General features: G+C 41.9%; 1 protein-coding gene and 1 long non-coding RNA gene across 3 annotated transcripts; one reads left to right on the forward strand and one right to left on the reverse strand.

The window, feature by feature from the left end:
* Positions 1–47: 47 nt before the first annotated feature.
* On the forward strand, positions 48–3,527 carry OIP5 (Opa interacting protein 5). The gene is made up of 5 exons (XM_072339305.1): positions 48–456; positions 528–594; positions 874–996; positions 1,490–1,571; positions 2,632–3,527. Exons 1-5 carry the CDS (start codon positions 207–209, stop codon positions 2,749–2,751), a joined length of 642 nt encoding a protein of 213 aa, XP_072195406.1. The 5' UTR covers positions 48–206; the 3' UTR covers positions 2,752–3,527.
* Positions 3,528–4,238: 711 nt separating this feature from the next.
* On the reverse strand, positions 4,239–19,088 carry LOC140253607 (uncharacterized). 2 transcript variants are annotated; one of them, XR_011903911.1, is made up of 5 exons: positions 18,949–19,088; positions 15,443–15,479; positions 14,671–14,880; positions 12,709–13,781; positions 4,239–4,916 (listed from the first exon to the last, which is right to left on the reverse strand). It is a non-coding gene; the product is annotated as an uncharacterized lncRNA (long non-coding RNA). The 2 variants fall into 2 exon arrangements; XR_011903910.1 differs by lacking the exon at positions 4,239–4,916 and having other exon boundaries at positions 5,618–13,781.
* Between the last annotated feature and the right edge of the window lie 1,540 nt (positions 19,089–20,628).

Consider the following 20,628-nt stretch of genomic DNA (forward strand, 5'->3'; position numbering starts at 1 on the left):
AGCGCACTGTTTTAAAGCGTGATTGGCCCCGGAAACTCGGGAAATTCTCGCTGTCTCCTGCTCGATTGGGCGCCAGAACGAGGCGCTGCAGCCCATTTCCCAATAGCCTCGTGCAGCGAGGATTGACGTCTATATTGCCCAATAGCAACGCCCCCACGGCGAGGTCGGGCAGGCGGGCGGCGCGGTCCAGCGGCGGGCGGGAGGAGATGGCGGTGCGGAGGCAGCTGCGGCGGTTCTTCGAGGAGCCGCAGATCCGCGGCACGATCGTGGTGGAGCGGCCGCTCTCCCCTGAGCCTCCTCCGGCTCCTCCTCCGACTTCAGAGGTGCCGCGGTGGTGCGAGCTGCGATCGGAGGACTGCGCCGTGTTCCAGTGCCGCGGGTGCTGGGCGGTGCTGGGCGACTCTCTGCATCTGTGCGCCCTGGAGGAGCAGCGCCTCGGCCTCCTCGTCTGCCTCAGTCAGTGCTGCGGGCCGGGCCGGGGCTGGTTCCGCACGCTGCTTCTCCACGCGCTTCTCCTCTCTCCGCAGGAGTCACCAACAACGTGCTGTGCGAGGAGGCGCTGATGGTCGGTCTGGAGGGAGCCCTGACGGGATGGTGCGTAGCAACACCCTTACGGCACGTTGGAGTCTCACAGCCTAAAGCGTTTTGCGTGATGCGCTGTGCATTTCATCTCTCCTTTCAACTTTATTACAGGGGTTTTCCGCGCCTGTTTACATCCACACTTAATCTGTATCGTTTCTGCAAGGACAAAGCGTTAACACGTTACTGTCCTGATCGAGGCAACGATCCAGTGTCCTCTGACAAGCCAGAAGCAGTATCCGTGGTTTCAGAAGCTCTTTGTAAATAATACAGTTGTTCTGCATTTCCTTTCAGTGCGTACAACACACTGTCTTGTCAGTCGTGTGGCTCGGTTGTGGGCTTTGTTCTTTATTCTGCCTTCAGAGACCTGGCCTATCTCCGAGGCTTCTTCTGTTTCTTCAAGAACAGCATCTTCTGGTAGGTGTCCTGCCCTGGGTTTGACAGTCAGGGATTTCATGGCAGTCTGCAAGTTATTCCAGCATGAATACAGCTAACATACACCTAACAAAAGCTGCTTTATTTTTGATAGAGAGCATCACTGTGCAATTTCAATATTCTGTTCTAGCTTTGTGTTGTCATAATAACATCTGATCCACCTTATACCTTTTGAGTCTCCTCATCTTACATCAAAGTTTTAATTTAGCTATTTGCAGTACTGAGACCTCCTTCAGTTCCAGGTCCACTTTAACTAATGTGAGCTATCAAAACAAGTCTGCAATAGATGGACCTGATTATAGAATATATGATATTCTATGATTTGGAAGTAAACATGTTATGGTTTTTAATATCTTCATTCTATGGAGAACTTTAGGGAATAGTTTTATCTGCTTTAAAATCAGCTTAAATAGTCTGTCTAAATGAATGCAACTTCTTGTTTTCAACAACTTGTTTCTCCCCACTTGTTTTCCAGTTATCTCTTAAAAAGCAAAATGATAATCGAAGCTTCTAAGGTGAAATTTCCTGCTGTGACCCTAAAGGATCAAATGGAGAAAGTAAGGTTTCCACATGACTTTGTATGAAAATAGCAAGCAATACGAATATTTCTTGATATGAAGTATTTTAATTAGCCAGAAATATTGATAATATTACTGTATCTGCAACACATACCAAGTTCTAGCTAATCTTCTGATGTCAGTGCGCTGTTTACTTTCTTTAGTGAATGTGTATGGGCTTTTTTGCTACCTAAATGTTGCCAAGAGGGAAGGGTACTTCTCTACATGTTGAAAACAAAACAAAGAGAATCCTTTCTAAATAAAACTTTTCCTAACTATTGCTACTGTGTTGTGCCTAGAATTGAAAAGCCACTGTTGAGGAATTAAAAATATATATATACAAATTTGTTAAATTGAAATGGATTCCAGTATTTTTATATGGGAAGTGACACTAAAATGCAAAACTGTCATGCAGGCATAAGTTCCCCTGAAGCTGAGACAGATTATTCTGAGATAAAAGTATGAATGCTTCATTGCAAACATGTGTTGTGGCATTTTAGAGGAGCTGTGCATTGATCAGAGCAAGTGTTCGACTTTATTCTTTGCTTTTTAAAATATATCTTAATGATACATCATTAAGATGTGAAGATAAAAGATATAAAGATCTATCTTGCCTACGGTGCTTTTCATGTGTTAACTTCAACCCCAAACTCTAGAAATAGCATTTTTGAGGTGTTGTCCCACACTGATGCTGACACAGTCTCCAAATCTTGTACAACAAGGTCAATGGCTGCGTAAAAACATGTAACTACGTAACTAGAAAAGATGGCCCTGATTACAGCCAAGCTTCAGCAGCTCCTCAAGTGGAGTGTTTCCATGCTTCTCTGACACTAGTTATGCTGACTCACATTCATTTCTTTCTAGCACAGGTTTCTGATTTGAGTCTTGGTTAGTTTTGGCTTTTCTAGACATAGAACATAACGAAAGTCCAGCGTCATTTTCCATTTTGAAAGTCATCTGCTCTTTAGCCACCGAAAGTGGGATGCAGATCATGAAACACCCAGAGCTTTCGTTCTCTAATTTTACAAGTCCCATCTCTTTCTTTCTTTTTTGTTCTTAGCTGAAAGAAGACCTGGTGATGGCACACATGCGTGTTGAATTGCTGTTGAAGAAGGTGGAGCAACTGAAACAAAATAACATGGCAGAAAACAGAGCTCTGCATCACATGCAATTGCCCTAATGCCAGGATACACAATAGTCGATACTAAGAAAGAACGTGTCATTTGAAAGAACTGCCGGAGTCATTTCTGCAGCTCTGCTGAGTTTCATCATTTTGATGAAGGCACCAGATGTCTGATCTGTCACTTTATCTGCACACAGAAAGAACTGCCACTTCAGTGCATCTCTTCAGCCTAAGGGGAACACCTGAAAATCCAACATGAACAGCTTACTCGTGCAGCGCATAATTCTCTAAGACTGTATAACTTTGGCTGTGATTCTCCATAATGACTTCAAGAGGGTAGAACACTTTTTGCAACAATAAAATCAGGCCTATAGAACCATACAAAACACACTATCATAATGGTAATTGAGAAGAAGTGTTGGAATTTAAAGGTTTTTAAGAAGTTCTAAGGTTTTTGTTCTATCCTTTGGTACATACAGAATATTCATGGCAGCTAACTGTTTGTCAAGTGGTTCATTAGCTGCATCTGGCATGTCAGACTTCTGAATAGCCTCCCAATGAATTCTTTGAAAGAATTTGCTTGTACGTGTGGCCCGCAAAAGGAGCGAGTTAGCATTTCCCAGAAGCTGCACAGTTGTGCTTGGTGAATCTATATGGTGTAAAACTAACTGGAGCGTGAGGTTATAGATTTCACATTGAGGTACAATGCTTGCTTCCGCCAGAGTCATCTGGAAATGCAGGCACGTGGCTGCATGGATCAAGTTCTGTCTGCTCCATCAAGTTTAGTCTGTGAGTACTTGCCTTCAATAAAATTGAGCCTTTTTTGATTAAGACTTCTGGATTGTCTCAGTCTGTTCTGATTAAGCAATAACATACCCTTGTTAAGAGCTGTTCTGCTGGGAAGGAAGCGGATCTCTATTAAATTTCACAGCTGTGGATGGTTATCATCAATGGTTATTATCCATGTTTTACAACTTGTTTAAGTGCAGAAATGTCGTGCTTTTCAATGACAGCTAAATTTGGGCTATCAAAACACCTGAAGGAAGCATTACTCACTCTTAAGATCTGCTTCACTGCCTATAACGCTACATGTTTTTTCAGTGTCTGCTCTAGGCTGAACCCTTAACTAGAGAGCTGTTGTTCTTAACAACTGTCACTTCATACTCATGTAAAGTTTTGAGTTCTATTTGACTACTTCATGGTCAAGAACAAGTAATTTTTTTTAAGACTTCATTACTTAAATTACATTAAAGGAACTGCTTGTCTTTAACTGGGGTTTTGTCACTAAACACACCTTGTGCAAACACCCTCCCCATCAGGTGTTTTCCATTACGTAACTTCACTTCTGCATTACTTCTAAGTGGCAGTTATTTGTTGTTGTATCAGTCTCAGAAACATGGTTGATAATGACACTACTCACTTTTGACTCCTTCCTTGTCATAAAGCTTTACATTTGTACTGCGTATAATATAAACAGTATTAAGTTCTCTTGCTTCATTTAGCTAAGAATCCACCCCCTGAGAGGAAAAGAAAGCAGCTGTTAGTTGCATTTTTATATATAATCTTTACAGTTGTAACTATTCTTTTTTAATAAAAGTGATAAAATTCACTAATATGTATAATACAGAACTACAAAGTATCATGTGAGTTGTAAGCTCACTTTTAAACTGCATTTGGCTTATCTTTTCAGCTGGGAAGACTTCAGCTCTACTGAGTCACTGTGTGGTTCTTTGTGTCTGCTCATCAATGTTTTCTCCTGGCACTGACTCCTGCCCAATAGACCTGCTGGCACTCACAGCAGCACAGTTTGCTAAGTAAAACTTGTTCTGAGAAGCAAACCACCTTAATTTAAACGAATAAGACGCAACTGTATTGTCAGCAGTGTGCAACAAATATTTACTAAGATAGCAATTTAAACCAAAGGCTCCAGTTTGAGTCATGTTTGAACTTCTCTCCCTGAAAGATTCAGCTTTCAATTTCACCCTGACCCAGGCTCAAATTCTGCTGGAATCTACAGTTAATGAATGAATATTCAGTTTCCTCGTGTGGAACCAAATCTCTTCTAGCTAGATATCTCAAGAGATATGTAGCCAGGGCCAGTCTGGCTCAGGATAGATGTATTCTCTCTTTAAACAAACACCTCCTTCAAAAGCAAGTCTCGTGGTCAGGTCACAGCTATTTTTAGTCTTAAATGAGCTACTGGCTGTTGTCTTCTCTGGAACCTAGAGAGAAAAGCAAATAGAAAATGAAAGAAATTAAGGTGAAGCGGGTAAGTGAAGCAACAATCATACAGTTAGTGTTTTATAAGCTAACCTAAGAGTTAGCAATCTCTAAGAAGTTTCGGAAGGTTCACAGCAGTGTTGGTAGCTGTGGCTTCTTCAACACAGTCCTCAGGAGGTTTTGTCTTTACTGCTGCATTACAGACCTTCCCAAAGCTGCTTCCAGCAGCAATCACAAGGAAAGTTGTGCCTCCCTATAGATTGTGACACGTTGATGCTGAAGGAGTTGTTGAAAGGTTTGAGTTGCCAAAATAAACATTCCACGTGAATGTGAAACAGTTGTCAGAGAATTAGTCTTTCTAGGCAAGCTATTTTACAAGCATCAGAAGCTCCCCTGCTACTGTTTAAAACAACCTTTGAAGCTTTTACTCGATAGGTTGCCCGTCTTATACTAAGTTGCAGTAGAGCGACAAGTTTTCTTCAGTTGCATTCCAGGAAGCCAGAGAGAGCCTCTTGTGACTGAGATCTGCTGGAACAGCTGGATCCAAAGCAGCCATACAGCACACGGGCGTTTATCTCAAATTGGTAAGCACCGACCAAGGTACGGCAACGTCTCAGAAGTGGAAGAAGCACCTGCCTGAAGAATCGGTGTATTGCAACTTGGTTAATCTGTCTTTTGAACAAACGACACATCAAGTCTTAGTGCATTCTCAGCCTGTGCTGCTTTATTGCTAAAAAAATTTGTATACAGGTGCAGAGTTTCCAAGTTCATTTTTAAACAGTTCCTCTTTACAGCGTCAAAAGAATAAAATCTTATCTCGAAATCCTCAAAGATGCATAGATATAAAAGCAAGCTGCCTTTTGGAAAAAAACATCAGAATTTGCAGGGAAACATTCTTATACTGTTACCATGTAAAACACGTGCAATGCGAGTACATAGATCCTAGTGATACTGGTAATTCTCTCCACTAACCCCCGTGAGTAATGCCATCAGGAGGTCAGCATAAGAAGTCTTCCCTAACCTGGTTTGTAAATACTAAGTTATTTTTAAACAATCTATAATTACTACTTCTCCTTTGCTGTTAGATTTCACTTCTCAAAAGGAAGATATCTTCACTGAAGCCCTAAAGGAGCTTACTCCCCAGGTTTTATATTGGAGAGGATAAGTATGAAGAATGGATCCAAGTGCTTATTCATCACACAAGAGAAAACATACATAACAGTTTAAAACCACGTGAAATGTTCTAAAAAAATACCCAACTCAGCATTAGGTGGCCACAGTTAACTGCTGGGCTGAACTTGTTTTACCAATTCGAGTTTTTCTTGAAGAAGTTGGCTCAAAGAATTTCATTTCATCTAACTTCGGTACAGTAAAATAGTTAAATCTTCTCTTATAATATTCCTATATTTATTTGGCAATTCTTGTATATCTAGAAAGCATTCGTGAGAAAAACATGGCCCTATTCTAAACCCAAATCAAGGAGCTTTATGGACGGTTGGCTACACAGTACGAACAGGAGTTAACTTGACACAACTCCTTCCTCTGAGACGCCACCTCTTTCTGCTTAAGAAAGAGGACCGAGCCTCTGTACATGGAGAAGTTTTCTGCACAAGTTAAGCCCACCTGCAAAATGAAGCTAAGCTAGAAGTATGGAATTCTGCAGTAACACGCTAGTATTCTACTCGAAAACAGGGAAAGCGTTGGTGACATCGACTGTGCCACATCCTGTGTTATTTTCAAACCGCCAGCAGAAATTCACTGCGTTACTCACTGAAGGACTCGGGAGATATTACAGAAAGCAGAATAAAAGGTTACGGAAAGATGGCACCCAAGTTCCCTTTTATTTAATAAGTGAAATAAAGGAAAGAAAGATTATATTGCAACCCGTGTTGCAGAAGATAAAGACCTTCAGTGATCAAATCTCATTTTCTGTTTTTAAAAATCTCCTTTTCAAAGAACTTAAAAAATATACAAGATTACCAGTATTTTCAGGTTCGTTCCTGCAGATGCCATTATTGCTGGCTGGTACCAGTATGCTTCAGTACAGCTGCCTATGTGGCTAGAGAGTTACCTGAAAATACTGTCTATTAAAAAGCTATTCAACACCTGAAATATATGTACTGTGCTTATTAATTTCAGTCTTCTCCAAATAATTTCTCTCACCACAGACAAGCTTATTACCTACCGTCTGGCAACTACTACACTCATTTTGAATCTGTTGCTTCTGCTACTGTTTTTTCCTTTTTTCCCACCGGTTGCTCCCTTCTGCACCATAAGTAAGAAACTCTGCACCCTTTTCTTTGCTACAGCTGCAGCAGGTGAGAAACCTCATCTCGCCCCTAAACATGCTTAGTTCATGCCCTGCTTTTTACATGCTCAGGGCACTAATACGAACCAGACAAGAGGTTACGAAGGCGATTTCTGCTGATCCTGGTTCCTGATTTACAGTTTTGGTGCCATGCTTCTGACCCTATCTATACATTCTGCCCCCTTCTCTACAGAGGCAGCACATTCTCTAAAAACAAAAACAAAACGATCCCAAAATTTGAGAATCAAAGCAGGAAGTTCAAGCTATTGGTATATAATTTCCTATTGCTTCGTTATGTATAAATGCATATCTCAATTTACTGGTAATAACTACATTACACTAGACATTGTGAATCATGCATAATTAGAATACTAGCTCTAAGATTTGGTTTGTGGGCCTGTGCCATTTTCCTTCAGTTTCTCCATGCAGTTCTTCGTGCCTGAGGCATCACAAACCAGACGCCTTTTATTTGACCTGCAAACGTGCTCATTTGGAGGGGAAGAGGAGAGAAGCAGACAAGACTTACACGGGACACACTGAACAGTAAGTTACCTTTTATCTTTAACCTCAGATGTTGTGAAGCTGTGGGAAATCTGCCTACATTACAACCTGGTACGTAGGCTCAGAGACAGAAACACACTCCTTGCTTATGTCAAGTACACCCACACTTTCTCAAAACTCAGGAGAAAGTGCAGAGCAGAATGAAAGGGAACAAATTACAATAGTGTTCTGCACTGTTAAACGAGACACCCTGGTTTGACTGCTGGCTTTTGTGTGCCAATCAAAGTGCTATAGGGGCAACACGCTGGATTGTTCAGTAAAAGAAAAGCAATGGAATCTAACTTGAACTGCCATTATGCAGCTCTGTACCTGAACAGCAAGCTGGATTAACCTCTGAAGGAAGACCAGACTCCTTACTAGAGAAGCAGTCAGAATTTCTAAGACTGGTTAACCATCAAGTAGTCTTTGCAAGCCTTTTGTTTTTGTCCTTTTGAAAGAAATTTGTAATTTATTTAATGTAGTTGGATCACAAAGCTTCTAATTTTATCAGAAATTCAATAGCTGGAATTTAAGCTGATTGTAACTTCCCAGATCAGTTAGCTTTTCATACGCATTACATATGAACCAATTCATGCTTATCTCAGTTACTTCATACCTTGAAAAACACTCACAGCCCTTAATAATCCCACTATCAACTTATGAAGAGCCAAAAGGCTTCACCCTATCTCACCTCAAAGCATTCAAAGCCTCCCTTCAGCTGGAAATTGCATTCCAAATTACTTCAGCTTTCTAGAAGAAATCTAGCCAGATAGATCTAAGCTTCTGACGCAATAATTCTGTTCAGAATACAGTACCATCTGTGGACCATATAGTCCCCACAGACTTCTGTATCTACACTGAAATCAGAGTCAGCTATGGATGCTTTTGAACTCCTGCGGCTCTTTTATGTAACCCTTTGACAGCAAATGCTTTGCTGGGTGCAGAGGCTACAGCTGTAGATCAATACCCCTTCCTGTAACCAGAGGCTTTACGGTGCTTGCCTCGGCAAGACTTCAAGCACTAATAGAAATCAATGGTCTAAAACAGAATGTTTAGCGAGTCTAGAATTATTTTTGCTGTAAAGTACCATTTTTAGAATCCTAAAATCTCCTTGGGGTTGTACGAATATTCTCCATTTCATTTTCCTTTTTAAGACCCGTCATTCATTCATATCAAGATCGGCCTTTTTAAACAAAGAAGTACCTACAGTGAAGTTCTAATTTCAGAAACAGTTTCTTTCCACAGTCCAATATTTGGAAGGATCTAATTTCCCTTCAGAGGGGCAGAGCAAGCACTAGACTATGAAAAAGAAATAGGGAAACTTCAGCTACCTGAAAGGGTATTTCAGAAAGAACTGCCTGCCCTTCCCCAGCACTCACTGACAGTACTTCAGATACGTGACACAGCTCAACAGTAGTATAAGGTTAATTAAGTATTCAAGTGCCAAATTCCCTCCGATGAGAGGAACACTAAGAGGAATTCACCCATCTTAGGAAAAGAGACTTTCACCCAACTCCCTGCAGCACAGAGCGCCACAAACTTATTTGGTTATTACCCACCTACTCTACTGTACAGCCTTGCTAATGCAAGTTATTTACTATCACATGCAAAACAGTTATTGCTACTAAAGTTCTATTTTCTTATTAAATCATCTTATGGCTTTGTTTGCATCAGGGATTCTTCCCCCTACATACTGTGCTATTTTGCATTCCAGTTTCAGAGGTATTTTTCAAATCAATTCTCCCGAGCACTAAACTACTTTATTCAATGGTACAGCTACTTCTGTTCAGAACTGAACCTAAATGAGCATAAGTCCCCCAGAGCTCTGCTGTAAATGGCCCCCCACCCAGTTTTCTTGGCAATGCATTAGATGCAGAGAGGCGGGGGGGGGATGTTGTTATCTACACTAACTCCGCAAGGATTACTGGTTTTGCACCAAGGAACATGCTACTTGATTAATTACTTTAGAGATATATCCTATTAAAATTACAAAACCGAGCCACCCATTCCACCCCTCCTCCCTATGGCCATTTACAGGCAGGTCTCAGGAAAAATAAGATGCAGTATCCTCTCTAAACCAACAAGAGAATTGTGTTCTTGTAAAGGGGGAAATGTGTGAAGAGCAACACTGGCACCAAATAAAAAGAGTTTTTTTCCTAGGAAATCAGAGGATGCCATCCACAGAGCACTACACACCTCGGGACTCATACTACTCTTTTATTTGACCAGCCCAAGCTGCCCACTGAGTACGAAGTCATTTCAACTTCCCCTGGTCTAAGTTTTCCTTCTGAAAAAAGCAGAGGGAGTGACATAAGTTAAAAACGAGATTAGAGCTGGAAAGCAATGCTAGAAGTTACCCAAAATACAAGATACTGAATCCTCAATAGTACAGAGGTGGAGAATCTATGATCTATACACTAGATATTGCCTGCTGAACAGATACAGGCTGCAGTGTTGTCTGTCAGCAGCCCTTAACCTTATTACATTCTCTCTTATTAAGATGTGTGTAAATGCAGGATCCACCAAAGGTGTTAAAAGAGTCAATAGGACTTCAGGGAAAAAAAAAAACAACAAAACAAAACTATCCATTATTGAAGGAACTGATTATGTCTTCTACGTAAAATTGGCAGATAGCATTTTGCAACCGGTAACTAAATAAATGAGAGTAATGTTTAACTGGTTATTATAATTACATAATCTGATTTGAAATATATGTACGTTTTTAACTTAACAGATTGTGTAAATAATATTAAGGTAGCAGAGAGGTGCACCAAATGCACACTAACTCTCCAGCGTATGCATAATTCTGATAATATCATGTGATGGGTAATAACAAAACCGAAAATGCTGCTCATAGAAAAACACACCTTCAACAAAGATTAAAAGGAAAAGAATAACCTCTGACAGAGATAAGAATTCTGGATGCTTATGTACACTAGTTTACAAAGATACACTGAAAACAAAATGGTAATGATGATCCTATGAAGCCCGTTCCATTTCTAACAATAGCATTATCATTGTCAAAGGGAGGATACTGCATACTTAGACCATGTTTGTGACATTTCTACTGTATCCTTTCTATTGTTAATTACATTATTATCACGGTTTATTAATAAATTTGTCACTCTGAAATTGTAAAAATACTACTAGGCTCATGCACTGATCCTAACATGGCACTACTGTTTGCTACAAAGCACTAATGCTTATGGAACTATACACATCTCAAAATGGAAGACATTGGTGATTTTGTTGTTTTCAAACAACTTGTAACATCATTTTGTCCACAAGTATTAAAATATATATATGTATATATATATGATCTATTGCACATGCCCCTTGTTTCTGTAATCTTTCACACAGGAAGATTTCCAACCAACACAGAGAAAAAGTGGAGCAAGAAAAAGTAAGTAGGCTGAGGCAGCATTTCCTAACAGCGGTTTTATAAGAAGCCGCTGGAAATGTATGGCAGTGGGGCCTTCTGGGCACGCATTATTGGAGTATTACTTCTGCAAAAGCCACAGGTCGTTAGCCCCACTAAAAATACTATGTTCTAAGCTACAACTTGAAAACTAACATTGTTCCATTGCCAGGGTTAGAAGTCAGTTCTCTTTCTGTTACAACGCAGGGTTACAAAATGTTGAGGGTTATTCTTACAGAACTGGAAACCAAAGGGCCGAAAGCGTCTACTCTCTAATTGGAAACACCTTGAAGTTGTTGTTCATACCCATAGGAAAAAAAAAATATACATTACTGTCCCCCGAGTATTTTATTATCAAGCTATGCAAGAATCTACTGCTAGCTCTAATGTCAGAAGGACAAGTATGGGCAGGAGGAAGTAAAGGAAATACCAAGATTCAGGATCAGATGATTCTTATTCCAGACACCTTCCAACACATATTCCTAAGATAAAAACAGTATTTTCCATCAGCTAGAGATGGATCCTGCTTCTACAAACATCTACTATGGTAGATGTTTCCTATTGGTTCCAACATAAGGAGGTTCTAAATGAAAAACGTGCTTTTCTAGATGCATCTAGTACCAGAAAATTCAGATCACATTCAGCAAAGAAATCCCATATTCTTAAAATAAATCAGGCCAAGATGGTGGTTGCCTCAGCAGGATTAATGTAACTCATCTAAAATAATAAAAGGAACACAGGTCATCACAATGTTGCATACAATTTCAGCACTTGTTACAGTGGGCATAATTTTGATATGCAGAGTCTCAGCCACCCTGCTTAGCTTACATGTTTCCAGGAAGTAAAGATCGGACCCAAAAAATGGGGAGGGCTTTCACTAAATCTTACTGTTACAATGCAAGTCTAAACACAGATGTAACTTTACTCCGAGGAGCAGGGTCAGTAGCAACATCTGTCCTTCCTCTGCTATGAAAACTTGGTCCCCTTAAAATTTTACCTCATTTTAAGTTTCAGAATTTTGCCTTTGCAATCTGTCAGTAAGATTGAAGAAAGATTTCAATCGTTGGCTTTTCCAGCTGTTTTCAGACTGTCTGGCTCTCTCCAGTAGTTTTCTGAAATGAAAGACAAAACAAAACAGCCCACCACCCAGCCACGCTACTATTCCCCAAAACATTGTACTAGAGCCTATATACCTTTTTGGATCCAGATTTTAAAATATTTCAAGTTAAATCATACTTTGTAAGTTGCAAGTTTGGATTAAGGTGCACTAAGAGATCCAGACTTGAAATGGAGATTTTTTTTTGCCAAGAAATCTTACTTGCCACATACAATATCATAGCAAGGAGCATGTGAACAGTATAAGATCCCACCTCAAAATGATTGGAAATATCTTATATAATCACAAACAATGGAGACAGAGAACCCTGTGTAAACATAAGAACAACAGATAGCGCCATAATTTGGGAAGGAATAAGAAGAACCAGGAAAAGGTCCACTCTACGCATTTCTGCTATCTCTCAACTCGTACCTCTTACATGGCCGAGCTCATTCTGGGCCTGGACGATGGAAACATACAAATCATCTCAGTTCTCAGTCACAAAAAAAACTAAAAATCTGATTCCATCAGCAATATGAAAAAGCTGAATCTGTGTCATGGAAGCCCAGGGGACAAGCTGCAGCTTTATACCTCAGGTCTCTTCCATCTCACCAGAAGTTAATTTCTTTAATAAAGAAAGAAGTTCTGTCACATCTTTTCAACTGTAGAATGGTTTTGTTCCTTTTGCTGCTAAGGATCCATAAAAAGCCCAAAGGAGGGAATGATTAATGTGAACTTAATCATTATCTCGTAACCTTAGAGGTCTTTAAAGCTTCATTTTTCTTTGCTAAAAATGAAGTGGTGCAGAGTAATTTTTCCTTCTGATCAAAGTTCTTCATAGCCAGAACGTATGTGGTTTTACACATGCAAATATACATTTTGATCACAGACTGGGATGATGCTGTTACACACTACAGACAAGGTGATTCTGCATTTGTTCCTGTGCATTAGCTGCTTTGTTGAGTTAACATCAAGATATTTATCTACAGAGTCAAGCCAGGATCCCGAACTACAAAATACCTGTTATGTGTGGAACTTCTCCAGTTGCTTGGCAAGTTTCTTCCTCATAGCAGAGCAAAAAGCATGTCCTGGTTTCCTGCTGCATACATGTCAAGGTTGACATGGCAATGCATGCAGATTCTTTATATGCCAGGAATTCCAATATGACACAGTGAAGAACGTAACCTTCTGAAAACAAGGAAGATATCAGTGAAGAACACCAGCTACCAGCTGCATCTGATTGCAAAGTTTTCCCTCATTTTAAAACAGAGTGCAGAAAGCTGGATGAGGAGCTGGCACTGAAGACACTTCTCCAAGGAAACTAATGCTGACTTCTTTTACTTTGCTTTTGAGATCTGATGAAACAGTAGAGTCCTTCTGTAGGAGAAGTAATCTCAGGAGTCAAATATTGGGTGAGATGGCCGACACAAGAAGGGAAGAGATCTTTGTTCATTCAGCTCCATGGAAGTGAAGGACAGGGTTTTGCTCACTAGAACAGAAACAGCCTACGAGCAAGAAAAAGGACAATCATCTCAAATGTCAGCAGAGAATCCGGAATTCCAAAATGAAGAGAAGCAGTTTAGGAGACAGCATAAAATGTACTTCACATTAATATACTCACTGCTTCATTACTTAAAAGCAGAAATTTCTAATGGACAAAATTAGTTGGCTTCAGACTGCAATAATCCCTTGTCCTGTAAGATTTTATATCTCATTCAGATGTCCATAAACTGGACAGTGATATGCTATAGAAATACTAAACCATACACTTACTCAGAAGCAGCTCATCCAAAAATCCACTGGTGTTAATAAGCTATGGAACTTCTCAACTGTGGCTCTGACATATGTTATGACAATGTTGAGATAGCATCGGAATGCAGGAAGAATAAATTCTGCTATGGCAGGTCACAATTCAAAGAGACACTCTAAATTGTTACCTAATTAATAACAAAACTGTTGGTGCTGTATAGGGGGAAAAAAAAAGCATTTATGACAGCTGTAAAATTACACAGATTAAGTGTTGGTTTTTGGTTTGTTTTTTTTTTTACTAATTTTCTCCACACTTGTTCACAGTGAAGACATATAGTTCAACAATTGCCATCTTGTCACTGATCTCCTGGCCTTTCAGCAGTGACACACCCAGAATCACCTAGTCACAGAAGCTGTTAAAACATGGGTTTTTTGCTTTAACGTTGACGACAGCCTGGATTAGAAGGTAACATGAGTACAATCCTGAATTCTCCTGTACAACGAGAGATGTGAAAAAGGAAGAGTTTTTTCTCTTTAGTTTCTCAGATATAAGAGCATGAAGATACATCATGTTTTCTAACTTCTCCCATCCCTCCCTTTCCCCTGGCCTGTGCTTGTGTGTTTTTCTCACATTACTCTAATTACCTTAATCCTTTAGTTGTTCAGAAACAATCTTCAGGTAACAATTTTCAACTCCTATGTTAGAAGTAGTGACTAGACTGTGAAAATGGCAATACAGCACACCACCATCACCTTCTTTACGAGGCACACAAATATTTTAGCGGATCATGAGCTTGAGTGTCCATGACCACATCTGATGGGAAAGTCTTGTCAGGAAGGTGAGGAAAAACAGACCTGCAGAGATGCAAAAAACATGCCAAAGATTTGTGGCAAAGCTGAGAATGGAATCTAACAGTCTCTTATCTATCTTAACTACCAGAATACGTCTATTTCATTTACAGGGAAAAATAAATTAATCAAAATTCTAGAAGTTGATTGTCATACGCAGACATTTTGAATTTACTTTCTTTTACTTGATAACTGCCATTGGGTTACATTATTGTTTTTCCAATCCTTCTGTTTAACGAGCGTACCTTTAAGATAACTACTCTAAGATAGTGCAATGACACATGATAATGATGTCTCTTAGCAGCGTAAAATGACAACATGGATCAGGTACTAACTTTTAAAGCATTTATTTGTGTTAGCGTATACATAGTTAAATCAAGGCTTATTCCAAGCAAAGCCCAAGTTGAAATTGACACCGGGGAACAATTCCAGTTCTCTGACAGGATCCTAAGTTTTTGTTAAAATCCCACTAAACGCTGTATTCAGTTAGGGGAAAAAAGAAAGGAGAGGAAAGAAGGGAAGGAAGAGAAAGAAGAAAAGGAACAACAAATCTGTTTGATTCACTTACCACTATTTTACAATGCTCAACATTCTCCTCAGAGAATCTAGAGAGAAAGAGATAAAAAAAAATGAAATGAAATTGCATCTAGCAAGCTATTCACATAACATATTATTATTTGCACGAGACACAGAAGATCATGTTCATCTTCAAGGAACTAGTTAACATTTTCAGACATCCTACATCAAACACGATGTTACTGTCCAGATGATCACAGCTACTGTCTCCTTCCAGTGTAAGAGAAAGGACAGTTAAGTAAGTCAGAGCTAAGTATGAAAGACTCAGGATGAGTAACTTTAAGAGGAGGCAGTGGGAAGCATATGCCCAAAACAAGCCTAAAAAGCTTCAGTTCAAAAACCATTCTGCTTCCTGACATAAAACTGTGTGTATCATTCCTTCCATGTAGTATACAAAGGACTACATTACCTTTCCCCTGGAATCTGTTTTTACTGATAACAGCCTATGGTCCATATTCAACTCATTATATCTGGAGAATTAAGTATACATCAATGCTGACATTAATTGATTGTACATATCTTGAAAATAAACAATAGTGTATAGTAAGCTATAAGCAACGTGTGCTAATTTCATAGGAACTGAGGAGGACACAACAATTCAGCCATTAGAGCAAGGAACTTTTGCGTTAACATAAACTGCTACAGCAAGGAATCACAACGCCTTTTCTCAAGGATGCTGAGCCACCAGTTCAAATTACAAGTGTACTGGATTGCTCTGAAAACACCTCTCATACCACACAAAACTACTGGTAGCCTCACCAAAGTATTGTCAAGCTTTTGCCCTCCTACATAACACAGTATCACTGTAGTTCTGCAAGCAGCAGAGACCCGCACCTTCAGAAAACCTGCACTCAGCAGACGATCCCTAGCACTGGGCTTCAGGCTGCTCGGACCATCTTCCTGTTGTCAGTTCTGACTCTCCCGATTTCATCCCTCCACAAGAACTTGACAAGTACTGTGCAGCTCCAAGAGGCTGAGGAACCAATAGTAACTGATTACCAGAACAATTAATTTGATAAACAACAGTTATTGAATTCTCCAAGCTTATTTATCAAGCAAATGGAAACAAGACATTTTCCAAGATCAGTCCTTGAGAAGTTGGCTTTTCCTTCACCCGTTCTAAACCTACAGCTTAAGAAAATCTTTTTACAAAAAGGTAGCAGGTGAAATAAAGTAACTAATGCTAAAAAATGTCTCACCCAATACGGATTATTTCTTTTAAATGCACTGATTTTGGATGCCCCAGTTTTCAACCAGTCTTCTTGATATACTTTCTATCTGATTTCCATAGATGATGTGGGAGAAGGTTCACAACAGCATCAAAAGAACTTGCTAATGCAACCAGATATAATTCAAGGCTATTTAAAATTAGCAGGCACTGCAACTGACAGTGGCAGCAGCAACTCCATAATTAAAATCTTCTGGAAATGCAGGGAAAAAGTTATTTTTCTTGTTTCATACATTACTTCTGAACATACAATCTAGAACAAGAAATACTTGTGAAAACTCAGCATCATATATATACTTTCCTGTTAAGCATTTTGCAACTACTATTTTTGACCTACTGCCTACTCGTATTTCTTTTACTCTACTGTAAGCCAAAGGTTAATTTCCATGAATCCTGGGGGGGGGAGAAGGTCAATCTATAGACATAATCAGCACACCAGAAGCAGAATGGACACTAAAACAAGGAATATACAACTATATAACCACAGAAGTGTATAAGGAAGTTAAGACTTAGAAATGGGCGTACAGAACAGGGCCACAGAGACAAACAATTGAAAGTCATATGTGGTAGAGATACGTGAAAACACATAGAACAAAATTAGCAATTAGGAAGCCATGTCCACTGAGGTCTGATGGCTTAAAGTGCCAAATAGAACCAAAAAGCTGATAATGACAAAAGCTTATATTACAAAACAGAAGTAGCAAAATCACAGTGCACATATATATATATGTATACACACACACACACACACACTACCACAGAGCACAGACAGAGCTCTTGGAAGGGTTTCCATTATCAGCACCCTAGTTATGTTGAAGACATACTCCAGACTCTTCACAGATTCGGTCAGAAAGTTCAGCTTTAGTCAGCCCCTGATTTTTGACACCCCAATGAGGGGTTACCTTTGTAAGATGCACAATCTATGCGCATATTGCACAGACTCACAGCACCACAAACAAGACTGTAAAGTGGTGCACTTGGTCAACGTGGCATACACTAGGATATCAAAAACTCTGATTCCTTTTTGTATGACTCCTGAGAGTTCTTGAGCATTCAAAGCAATTAAGAATATATATTAATCTAAATGTATTAAGTTGCTGCCCAAAACTGTACAGCTTCGTATGAAGAAAGCTGACAGGTCACCATTCTTTTAATTATGGCATGAAGAAAAATGTTCTTCACATGTTTTATGATCAATGCAAATCACTTGGTATATTTCAAACGTTTCATTTCAAACCATTCATACACAGACATGTCCAAGCAGGTATTCAGGAGCAGCCTTAACGTTACGTTGCTCACAAGCTGCTCTTACTTGGAGAATGATACAGCGCAAGGAATATAAATGTGCTGCAGCACATTCAAAGCATTCCTTAGGAAACGGTCTCAAAAGTAGCTACTGCTTTTAGAACTAGTTGCCAAATCACACATTTCTTCCAAGCTATTCCATTGGTTACAAACACATTTCTTATTCTCAGGTCATGCAAGATGACACCCTGCGTCTATACAGGATCTTAAACTCCTTATTTAGCCACTTTGGCGGGCTATGTTTTTCTTACTTTTACCTGACATTCACACTGAAAAGCCACTTCAAACTCTGTAACAAACTAGATTTAAAGAACTATTATAAAACATGAACACAAGGAACTCTATGCTAGCGACTGCGTCTGACTCGTAGATGCAGAGAAGGACAGGGAGGGTTTCAGTGTTAGCTTAACGATGTGTAAGGCCCTTTTCACCTCCCCAGCAGCTGCCACCTGTGCCGCTCGGTTCGTAGCGAACCCCCGCTATCGGCGCAGTCTCGTCACGAAGTAACTTTGCCCCGTAGATCGCTCCCGCGTTCCGACGGTGTCGGATCATCCGGAGCCAGCACGTCCCGCCGTCCCGCGGCAGGAGGGCACAGAGCCATCGGACAGCAGTGTATCGGCCCGGCCCAGCTCCCCTGCCCCGCCGCGGCCCGGCCCCGCTCACAAGTTCCCTTCGCATCCAAAGCCGGCGGGTGGTCGCGGCAGGCCCGGCCCGCTCCCTCTCCTCGTCCGGGCGCTGCCCGTGGCCCGGCCGTTCCCACTCGCCCCTGAGGGCCGCCCCAGCGGGGAGGCCGCGCTGCCGTTCGTGGGGCCGAGAGTCGCCCTGGCGCGAGCCGACCCCAGCCCGGCGCCTCGGGAAGCGACGGTGCTACCGTGCCCGAACCCGGCCCGGTAAGAGCGCGGGGCAGCAGGCGGCATGCTGGGCGCGGCTCCGCGACGGAACCCTCGTCCTCCCGCCGCACTCACCTGAGCGCGGCCAAGGCCGCGGGGCCGCGGCCGGCCCCGGCCCCTCCGCCTACTCGTCTCACTCCGCCATCTTCCCCTCCTTACCGCGGACACCCGGCGGGGGGCTCGCGGCTCTCGGCGACGGCGGGCCCGCCCCCGCGACCGCAAGCCTATTGGGCGCCGCTCCCAGGCATCTGCCGTCCACGTTGGAGGCTGATTGGTTGCCGGCGCCGTCCGTCACGGAGGCTCGCCGCCCGCCTCCGAGGCTGTCCTTTCCGATTGGTCCTCCTCAGAGCACACGCCCGCGGACCGATTGGCTCCGGCAGCGAGAGCGGGCCGGCCTGGGGCAAATCCGTTGACCTCCACGGGAATGTGAAGGAGCAGCTCGGGAAGGGCGTCTCCGGCGGAACGGGCGGCGCCCGCGGGCCGAGCCGGTCCGGCCGCGCGCTCGGCGGAGAGGAGCGGGCCCGCTCCACCAAGCGTGCCGGCGGCCGCCCCTACGCGCCGGGACCGACGCTCCCCGCCCTCCATTCAGCGCACGTTAACAGTCACGTCCTCCGGGCTGCGTGCGGAGCAGCCGAGCCGGCGTCCCGCCGCCGTTAGCTGGCGAGGGGGCTGCTCCGAGCGGCTGCCTCCGCTCCCACTGCCGGATTCCGCGGCACAGACGCATTTATTTTTATCGCCCCCGCCAGCAACCGTAATTTTACACTTGAAGACGACTGGTGAATACATCGCGTAGCGTGAAGGAATTCTTCTCCATTCAGAGAGTCAGAGAGCTCCCGAGAAACACCCCCAGCGCACACTGATTCATCACGGCTACAAGCAGCCCGCTCCGGGGAATCCTAAACGCGTGGCCGCCGTCATGTCAAAGGAAACCTCCTGCCAACTTCACCCTTAACGCCTACACACTATTCCCAACCGCAGCTGTGGTCTCAAAGAATTAAAATCGCAGACCCTCGCATTATGTTTCCATTCTGTAGTTAAGGAAAGCAATGCTGTTTCACTCCCCAGCCTTGTTTTGCCTAGACTCGATGCTTACAGGCCTGCCACCTTTGCTTTCTCTTCCCACCAACCCTCCTCCAATTGCCTTAATTGTCTTGTTTTGCAGACATCTGCATGGATTCATTCTGAAAGATTTTAAATTAAACAAAACACAACATCTCCATTCCGTACAACTTGTGTACCACCTCTCAATTCACAACTCCAATCCATAGGCTGTAGAACACTAAGACACTGAGCTGCAGACGGCCTGAGCTGCCAAACTAGAGAATAGTGCTTTTGTACTGTATGGAAGCCTCAGAAAGGCTGCTTCTCATGAAGTAAGATAAAAACAGCCTCTTGAAAACCCGTGCTCATCTCTGAAACTGGCCTATAAACTTCAGTGAAGATGCAAAATTCCACGAGCTTAAGGTCACCTTCCTATTGCTTTGCATCCCACACAGCTTCTAATTGATTTAAACAGCTAATAGCAAAGTCAGATTCTGCTTTTATCCTTCCCCAGGGAAAAAACAAAACACCAAAACACACACATACACCTTGTTTGGAAACATGGCCAACTGTAAAGCTCCTGTTCTTACAGAATCCACACTGTAGCGTTACATGTGCTCCTGTGGAGCTCCTGTTCTGCACTACTGCCTTCTTCCACTCTAGCAGCAGAATGAAGGATTTTGGTAGCACTCTGAAAACAAACTAAGTTACAAG

Source organism: Excalfactoria chinensis, chromosome 5 (assembly GCF_039878825.1).
Source record: "Excalfactoria chinensis isolate bCotChi1 chromosome 5, bCotChi1.hap2, whole genome shotgun sequence".
Taxonomy (NCBI): domain Eukaryota; kingdom Metazoa; phylum Chordata; class Aves; order Galliformes; family Phasianidae; genus Excalfactoria; species Excalfactoria chinensis.